The sequence below is a fragment of the Gymnodraco acuticeps genome, unplaced genomic scaffold (assembly GCF_902827175.1).
Source record: "Gymnodraco acuticeps unplaced genomic scaffold, fGymAcu1.1, whole genome shotgun sequence".
In the NCBI taxonomy this organism is placed as follows: domain Eukaryota; kingdom Metazoa; phylum Chordata; class Actinopteri; order Perciformes; family Bathydraconidae; genus Gymnodraco; species Gymnodraco acuticeps.
In genome coordinates, this window is record NW_022990238.1 from 6,601,490 (window position 1) to 6,611,604 (window position 10,115).

Sequence of the window (10,115 nt, forward strand, 5' to 3'; positions counted from 1 at the left end):
TGCGACCAACTGTGTGATGTCAAAAGCAAAAATATCAATGACATGCTTCATTAAGATTCAACCATTTATTTGGAAATAATCAGCGGATGAAAATGTTATTTCATGACAATATGTAGATAATTACAAGGCTAAAAAGATCACCACGCCACATGCGCAAACTATAAGGCATGCAATAAAGTTTGCATAGGGCTGGAATGGCATCATACCGTCCTAACAAGATGCTGCCAGTGAGCAAATCCTTCATCTTGCTCCCTTTAAGGAGCAGTGGCGAGGGGACGCAGGACAAAGTGCACTGAAAGCATCACATGGGTCGAGCAGAGATGATTATTAAATCATTGTCAGAAAGGTAAAAGAGAATCACTCAGAGAGGGATGGGGAGTAGAAAGGAGGACAACACTCAACAAAGACACAGGACATGTAAACAAATGACACGCTGTCATGGAGGACGAGGAGCAGACCATAAACATGGAAAAAGAGCACTGCAAGTACAGCTATGTTTAAACAAAAGAAAAAAAGCTTCAACAGCGCCCCCTGCCTCTGACAGACAGTAACAACAGTCTTCATTCCTTCTCATTGGATAGAGTTTTCATATATCTATACATCATTTTTTTGTTCATATATAAAGATCGTCCGTACATTTCTTAGTGACTATAAGTCCCCCAGCTGACCTGCAGATTTAAGGATAGGTGGGAACGGGTGCCGAATCACAGGAAGCAGCGCCTGCCTGGGACTCTGCGAGGAGGCGCAGGGTCTCGCTGGCCTGGGAGTCTGGGCTGTCCTCCTCAGAGCTGGAGGGGACGTACAGACCCATGACCTGCTGCACCTTCAGGGGGAGCTCCTGCACAGGGAAGAGGAGGAGGAGGAGGAGGAGGAGGAGGAGGAGGAGGAGGAGGAGGAGGAGGAGGAGGAGGAGGAGGAGGAGGAGGAGGAGGAGGAGGAGGAGGAGGAGGAGGAGGAGGAGGAGGAGGAGGAGGACATGAGGTTAGGATCACTTGTGTAGAGGTGACTCAACTTATATATAAAAGATCCTAGATTTCGATGTAGCTGTTTGTTAGGTATGTGCAGATCCTGTACTCAATCACTGTTTAGGACAAATGGAAAAAAAGCATAATCTGATGCAATCTCTTAACCTGACCTGTTAGACAACATCAGTCATTTAGGTATAGGCTATATAGAGGGTTGAGTCATTTCCAATATGGTACACTGGAGGTATAATTCCTTGGTTATTCTTAATTCTCAAATGTAAATGTATGCACAGTTTCCCTTTAGATTTTATTCTAAATGTTTGAAGTGCAGTATTACATAACTGCCATGAGTACGTCACCTTTAAGGAAGTATATCATTTGTTACATTTGAGTTTTTAGGTTTCTATAGGTTAAGCAAGGTGCACCCATACACATATATTATTAATTGTTCAGTTGTTTAATGGGGGAAATAGGTATCGGTAAGGAAACAGTGGTATACTGTAGATCCTTATTTCTTCATTATAAACACTGAGACACTCTATTGACTCCTGGCTGAATCTGATTGGCCCATGAAGCTACGCCACACCCCAGCCAGAGCTTTAAGGTCGGCTGATCAGCTGTTGCTGATAGTGCCCAAGACCAGGCTCAAAACCCGAGGGCACCGAGCCTTCGCAGCAGCTGGCCCCAGGCTCTGGAACACTCTGACCCTCCATGTGAGGTCGGCCCAGACACTAGGGGTTTTTAAATCCTCACTAAAGACACACTTCTTCTCTCTGGCCTTCTAGTCAGAGCGGAGCATGACACCTGACATTTCCCTGTGTTTTTGTTTTTTATATTTCTGTTGTAAATGATTGTCTTTTATTGTGATTGTAGTAAAGTGTTTTTATCACATGTACAGCACTTTGGCTCGAACAAAAATCGCTTTTAAATGTGATATATAAATAAAACTTGATTTGATTTGAAGCCTCTTACCTTGCACTGAGTCAGCTGCAGGTAGATGGCCTCCGCTCCTCGCAGAACAGTCTGCAGGTCCAACTGCATCGTCAACTCATTAATGTGCTGAGGAGCATTCACAACGGGGAGTTGTACAGATGAGTGTATAGTTATAGACAAAGTAACTCATTGGCTGTCACACACTACACACCACACACACCTTCAGAATAGTGTTAAAGTCATGGTCTGAGCCAATCAGCTCTCCTCTCTGTGACTGCAGGATGGAACAGGCGATCAGCAGGTGAAAGTTGTCACATGGCAGACGAGACCAGACGACCTGTGGCAGGGAAAAGGATGTTACACAAACACTATTTGCAAATGAGATGCAACGTTTAGTTTACTAATAGATTAGTCTATTGACTTAAAATAGTCATCGGTAACTATTTTGATAAACGCTTAATCAGACATTTTTAAAACAAGTTACAAAATGTAATACAAAATAAAACTGAACATCTGGGCATTGGACTGAAAAAACAAGACATTTAAAGACACACTGATATAACACCATGAAGCTTCAAAGGAGTACATTGAACCTGGCTGACTCTAGCTGTTATAGCATCATCAAATATTCCATGCCTATGTGGTGCACTCACCTCCCACATGGTGAGGATGTCCTCGAAGGAAAACTCTCTCTTAAACCAGATGAGCAGCCAGCGGAAACAGAAGCAAAGAGAGCCGCTGTCCTGAGAGTCTGATGGCACAGAAAGGCACCCAAAAAGAAGAATGAGCCCCTTGTTAATACGTTATATTGTCTTCATCCAATTTGTGAATTTCCTTTCTTTTAGAATACATTTGTATGCCTTTTATGTATATCAACATATGCGCACCCATGTGTACTTTGTTCTGGTTTGTATACTACTTTTCATTGCTTTAACCTAATTACTCAAGAGTTGAACAACAATCCAGTCTGCCTGCATGAGTATAATCTGACTAACCCAGGAAGTCACACAGCTCGGGGTCCAGAGCCTTCAGCAGGATACTGAGCTGGAGGAGCTGCTTCTTCATGGCCTCCTGGGACTCTTCAAAGTTCTGGTGCTGCGGAGGAAACAGAGAAAGCCTCAAATCCATAGCTTTCAACACATTCCTCATCTTCAAACTTGCAATAAAACTGCAGCCATTTTTGAAAGGGTCTGCTTTGTGCTTTCATTCAAAACAGATTTGCAGTGACCACACAGGACTGAGCAAAGCCAGAATGATAATGTAGGGAGAGGAACAACCACATCTAAACGTGTTTTTGACTGATATTCCAAAGCCCACAGAGACAGAGAAGTATTTCTTCTTACCACCAGCTCCATGAAGCCTGTGAGACACCAGAAGGACTCCACCTCGTTCTGTGTGACGAACAGCAGAGGAGAAAGGAGGTCACTCATCCCCTGGACATAACCTGGAGACATGGAAACAGAAGGGAGACGTTGATATATCTGCCTTAATGAGACATACTGTGTGTGTTTGGTATGCTTTGTTGGAAGAGCTGCCTTAGTCCTGAAGAGTCTTTACTTTAAATGTTCAAAACACCGTACCTCCTACACAGTTCTTCATATGTGAACCTGTTAAATATAATAATAATCTGTGTCTAATGCTAGTCCCTCTGTGACCTGTCTTTGTGTCCTGTTGCCTACATTTATTGTTAAAAAAGTATTCTCATTGGCCTTAATTAATAAATATTAAGGACCGGTAAGCACATACTATGACCAAACTATTGACTTCAGAAATGCAATGCCCTTGTATAAACAACTCAAATGATTAATATTACATTGTTTACATTTAGTATGTACTTTACATTTGTATTGGTACATATGTGTTCAGTATGTGCACTTCTGCTTGCCAACAGTTTAGAAATACATACCAAGATCGAAGTTGAACATGCAGTAGGTCATCAGCACATCGTTCAGCAGGGTCAGTCCTGGGTTGTCGTTCCCAGAGAAGAACGTATTGTTTCTGTCCGTCCTGCTGACGTCTCGCTCTGTCACAACAGAACCAAAGCAGTTGAATTTCAATGCCTATTGAACAGGCAGCTGATTCTATGAACAGATCTTCTGTTTTATCACAGATTGCAGGGCTGACCTATCAGGCTTCTGTATCCTTTGAGGAGGGAGTTCCTCATCTCCTGCTCTTCACTGACTGACTTCCACTGCACCTTCATTCTGAAGTACTCGTCCCTGTAGACACAGAAAGACGTTTTAGAGGCTGACTACATTTAAATTGTAGTTCATGGACATTTTAAGGAAATACAGTTTATTTTGAGTTAGCCGAAAAGCCTGATACCACTCTCACATCTTTAAAGTTAGGAAGACAAAGACAGCAACCAGTTCGATTTGTTTAACACAAAGACAGCAAACAGGGTGAAAAGCCTGATTAAATTCCATTAAATAACAACTCTAAAGTTCACAGGTAAACACGTTAAATGTTGGTGGTTTAATCAGAACAACATCTGAAATGTTATGGTTTTGCAGGAGGTTTTATTTCTTGGTCATGCACAGCCCCTTCCTTGAGTCTATGCGTCTTGTCTTAAAAAATATGTAACGCTAACTGGCTGCTGGCGTTATCTTTGAATGTACTATATAGACATTAGGGCTGCTCGATCATAGCAAAAATCATAATCTCGATTATTTGGGTCAATAATTGATATCACGGTTATTAAAAACGATTATCCATTTACTTTGAAAACATCCATTTATTGGAGAAAAAAGATTTGGACAGTATGTTTTTAACAGTTGATTACCCTGAACTTTAAGTATAATTCAACTGAAAATCCAATAAATAAAAAATTATAATAATACAAAAATAATCGTTTTATTTCGATTACGTTGTTTTCGTAATCGTTGCAAGCCATAATCGTAATTGCGATTCAAATACGATTAATCGAGCAGCCCTAATAGACATGAGAGTTGTGTTGGTCCTCTCAACTAACTCTCAGCCAGGAAGAAACATAGTGTATTTCCCAAAATGTCAAACTATACTTTTTAACTGTCTAATAGATTTAGGAGCGGATATGCAGTAATAACAACACTAACGTTTTGACCCGAAGAATGTCTTCTCTTTCCTTGCGAGTGCTGTTCCATGGATAAAAGCCCAGGAGAAACTTCCATACCTCCTTCCTCAGGGTCGGTGTGACACCCTGCAATGGACAACATGGTATGAAACATGCACATCTGATAGAGGGTTATAACAAGTCAACTGTATTTCCTGTCTCACCCCTCTGAATACTATCTCTTTGATCCTCTCTGGGTTCTTCACTCGCCCCTCTGGGTCCAGAAACTCCTCCCATTTGTCCAGCGGTCGTCCCCTGGTAACGTCTGGTCTGGGACCGAGCTCCACCCCCTAATGGAAGGAAAGACACCAAAATAAACAACCGATATAGATTCTCATGTCACTGTCATCTTTACATATTATTAGACCTGAATGTGTCATCCAAATTGTTCTTTTTGGTTCCTTCTCTTACACAGTTGATGAGCTCAAAGCCGGGCTCTTCGTCGGACTGGGGGAGGAAACTGGGATCATGGGCAGCGCGGGAATGGGTGGCTGGCCCTGGAGGTCGTAGTGCCACCTTGAAGAAATTTGTGACTTTGGAGAATCCACCAAATGTAGTGGCATATGGGTCCTGAATGAATCTCTGTTCAATTGGAGAGAGAACAGAATCACAAACAAGCACACAAATGTGTTTGACTTTGAACTGTAACACGCTGGATAACGTTTGTCTACTCCCACTGAGTCATGTGCTATGTCACTGGTCATGCTTCATTATGTCACTCAACGTTGTCCCTATACATTTGTGCTTACCTAATCATGTAGGCATTACATGCACTTCTATAGTTCCTTCTAGTATACTTCTGTTATCAGTTCAACTATAATAGAAATTGCGTATACCTCTTTTATTTAATATTTCTACTTCTCAATTTATCTTGACTTATTTCTGTCTTTGAGCTGGTGTAACACTTGAATTCCCCCTCTGGGGATCAATAAAGGCTTATCTTATCTTAAAGATTAGGACTATGATCAGTGAGTCATTGGGATTGATCAACAAGCCAATAATATAGGTTTTAGGATCAAGGAAAATTAAAACAAAATACCGAAACAAGATCAGAGCCATCGTCGAAAAGCTGCAGCTTATCGAAGGACTGAGAGAGAGCGCCGGGGTCATGAGGGTAGGCAAGGAAGAGCCTCCCGTCCACCGGTGACCTGATGATAACAACAGAGACCATGTGATGTTTTTCATACTCGTGTGATTTGTCAACACAGCTCTGTCATAAACTGTAAATCTACTGTATTCAGAAGTGTTATGAGATTATTTCTAATTTGTTTACAGGTCAGTAACTGCTGCTAGAGGTCAAAGATGGTACCTACTGGTCGAGGATGATGTAACGGTTCATGGCTCTAAACAGCTCCCTGGTTCCTCCTCTGTGGAAGTGCAGGGGAGGAAGTGGGTGGCCCCCTCTACTAGTCAACACCAAGAAGTTTCTCCCCAAGGAGAACCGAGCCCTCCGCAGAGAGTATAACTCTGACAGAGGCAGAGAGAATGACCATTGACCTGCAGACAAAATAGGCACCGTTAGTTTCTTCTTCTTTGAAGTAACTGTTTGCCTGAAGTGACAGAAGTGATAACTGCACCTGAGTCTCTGACTGGGACGTGTTCCCGATCTTTCTTCACTGTGCTGATGACTGCCCAGTCTGGCTCATAACCAGGGTCATAGTTTGCATCTTCCTCCACTCCGTCTCCATCCTATTCAATAAGAAGTGGGTTAAAAAAAAAAACTCATGTCATTTGTATGTATATCAAACAGATGATTACTGACCTTTTTGGTGTAGAGTACAGCAGGGGCACTGCGACCCTCATCTTCAAGGGGGCTCCACTCTAAAGCTGGAACACCGGCCTAAAAAAAAATGTGTTGTTGACAATCCCCACTGCTTTTTTTTTCAATTTCGGTCTTTGTATCTTTACACATGTTGCTTACCCTCTCCACAATACGGATGAACCCTGGGATGGTGGTGTCCTGGTTACTTCTCTTGGCATTTGTGTGGAGGTATACTCCCTCTTTTTCAAATATAAGCTGAGAAGAAAGAAAAAGCCCACATAAATATAAATGCAGCCATATCAATAACAATTTTTTTTACGCTAGGCTACGGCTTGAACTGAACATTATGTACCACATCAAATATCTAACCTGTGGCAGGCAGGTTAATGAAATCATAGCACATAGTACTTGTCTGTCACGTGATTACAGGTCTGTCAGGTCAGTAGGTGAAGACGAGACAAACACATAGGAAGACGTTATAGTGATACAGAATATACTGTATTTTTATATTTTTCCCGTCTGTATAACTATAGATACGGCTGTAGGCTAGCTACAAAACAGAGTCCGACATTTTATATCCATTCAGATGATAAAACGTAGCTGACAGTGTGCGGATTGACTTCATCGAGCGTTAGTGAAAACACACAGCTAGCTTGATGTATAAACAATAAGCTAACAATGACGGCCAGCTCGAGTAGTTTCACCCAACATTACACAGTCGAGTTGAGGGAAAATTGTCAGCATTCACAAATTATAATAGTATGTGAAATATTGTAGAAATACCTTGTAATCCTCAATGTTTTGCTCCATTTTCCTTCACCTCTGCCTCGACTTCGTTTTCCAAAATAAATGTTACGTCACACTTCCTACTAGCGAGAAGCCCGGCCCCTTAAAGAGACGTCATCACATGAGCTGAAAATGGACTACTGCTTTTGTTTGTGTCCTTTTTTATTATAATAATAGTATAATAAAAGACATTGCAAGTCATTTTATGTCAAATAGTGATACTTGTTCTTTGTAGTTTTGCTGAACCATTTACATTTTTATAAAGAATATATTTTGCAGTTTAAATTACTGCATTCAAACCCGTACTCATACTCATGTACAAAAGTAATGTCATAGTATTTCAGAATAGTATTAAGGCTATTGTATAATAATTGTTTTTAGGTTATTGTATAATAATTGTTGAGACATTAATGTGTTAATTACTTGATGTTGCAAATGGTAAACATTTAGCTAATTTTACTCTATTTTTTACACACATAGGCCTACGGACTAGGCATTTGCCTTGTTGTTTTGCTGTTTTGGCAAATTACAATAAACAGATCAATATAAACGCATCTATAACCAGGGGTGCACATAACTTTTTTGCCCTGGTTCTCAAAGGAGCACCTGGAGATGTTGCTTGGTGCTCATCCTTAAAATGAAATAAACCGTAACTTTTGAGGGGGTCTTGACTTTATTTGCCAGACACACGGCACTGAACACACATGCAGAGGTGAACACAGAACACACATGCAGAGGTGAGCACAAGACAACATTAGCACGACCAGTAATCCTACAAGCTGTCATCACTACCCTCCTGACTGTTCTCCTCACTGTCTTCTTCTCTGTCAGACATGGTAGCTGATGATGTAGGCCTACTACTTTCTCTCTGGTTGAGTCTGCGATTAGCTGCTTGCATCCACAAGTCAACAGCTGGTTTTGGGTCGAAAGTCTCTGTTGTCATCTTAGACAAGTGGATGTAATCAAATAAGTATGTGAACATAACCAATAGCCTACCATAGCCAATAACAAATTAATGTAACTTATTTTATTTGTGTTGTTCATTCATATCTTATTTTACCATAACATTTATTTATTTATGCATTTTTTTTTGTATCTCGTTTTAAAGGATATTTTTGGTTACTGTCCTATAGTATACATTGGAATGATTTAAAACCTGTTTATCCCAATAATTACAAAAGAGTGCCTTGGAAATATGTGTTTACATAAATTGTGACCAAACCGTTTGAATTTAGACTAAGAGTCCTTTACCTCACTGAGCTGTAGTTAACTTATCAGCCTCTCAGTCTGACTGGAGAGGACTCTCCCTCCACATTATTGTAGAAACATCTTCTTCTTATCTCCGTTAGAGCAGCTAGCACCAGATTCTAATAACAACAGCGCCGGTACCGGTGCACCCTCCCTCTCTCCCTCGCTCACTCGCATTTTGTCTGTAAGCTGCGGGCGCCAGATAAGCCAACATCCCCCATTTTCATCACTTACAGCGCCCATCGTACAGGGCAAAATGAAAGGTGGAACCGGGGTGAAAAGGGTGTTACATTTACTTAATTGTGAATATTGTTACATCAAGGCCGAAAATTAGGATGAGCCCCAACGGTCAAAATGTTTTTTTCCCTCCCAGAACTGCCAGCGCAGCGCCTCCCCAGATCTGGCGCCTTAGGCGAACATCTAGCCAGTGCTACGGGCCGGCCCTGAGTTCATATCATGGTTCATATGCAACTCGCAAATATCTTTTTTTCTCTCTCTCTCTTCTCTCTCTCTCTCATCTCTCCTCTATTTTCTCTTTTCTCTTCTCTCTCTCCTTCTCAATGTTGGTACGCAAATGCGCTTTGTTTCAAATGACCCGGTGCTCTTTTTTTGGCGGAGGTGCGCATGCGCACCTGCGCACCAGTTATGTGCAGCCCTGTCTATAACTATAATAATAATAATAATAATAATATATAATATTTTTATAGCGCCTTTCAGGAAACCCAAGGTCGCTTTACAAGTCGTGTAGGGGGGGGGGGGGGTAGTAGGGGGGAAAAGGCAGACAGGTTATGGGGGTGGGGGGGGGGAAGTAGCGGAAAAATAAACCTATTAAACTAACTATACAGTGGCGAAAGCCTTGGTAAAAAGGTGCGTTTTGAGGGCTTTTTTGAAAATGTCCAGGGTTGGGGCGCTGCGGATTTCGGGGGGGAGAGAGTTCCAGAGGGTGGGGGATGCCACACTGAAGGCTCTGTCACCAAAAGTCCGCAACCTGGTGCGGGGGGTGGAGAGGAGATCCTGTCCAGATGATCTTAGCTTCCGGGATGGAGTGTGGTAGCGGAGAAGGTCAGACAGGTATTGGGGGGCGAGGGCATGGAGGGATTTGTAAATCAGAAGAAGGAGTTTATAGGTGATACGGTGCTTGACTGGGAGCCAGTGGAGGTGGATCAGGGTGGGGGTGATGTGCTGCCAGGGCTTGGTGTGAGTGAGCACCCTGGCAGCCGAGTTCTGCACATACTGGAGCCTGTCCAGGGCTTTACTGGGAACCCCGAACAGGACTCCGTTGCAGTAATCCAACCGGGAGGAGACGAATGCATGAATGAGGGTCTCGGCC

The 10,115-nt window shown here is 42.2% G+C and overlaps 1 protein-coding gene across 1 annotated transcript; it reads right to left on the reverse strand.

The window, feature by feature from the left end:
* Window positions 1-50: 50 nt before the first annotated feature.
* Window positions 51-7,663, reverse strand: tbc1d17 (TBC1 domain family, member 17). The gene is made up of 17 exons (XM_034219771.1): window positions 7,535-7,663; window positions 6,911-7,006; window positions 6,752-6,829; window positions 6,567-6,678; window positions 6,303-6,486; window positions 6,029-6,137; window positions 5,401-5,571; window positions 5,154-5,279; window positions 4,973-5,076; window positions 4,023-4,117; window positions 3,805-3,921; window positions 3,242-3,342; window positions 2,894-2,993; window positions 2,552-2,649; window positions 2,119-2,235; window positions 1,938-2,024; window positions 51-838 (listed from the first exon to the last, which is right to left on the reverse strand). Exons 1-17 carry the CDS (start codon window positions 7,559-7,561, stop codon window positions 677-679), a joined length of 1,884 nt encoding a protein of 627 aa, XP_034075662.1. The 5' UTR covers window positions 7,562-7,663; the 3' UTR covers window positions 51-676.
* Window positions 7,664-10,115: the final 2,452 nt, after the last annotated feature.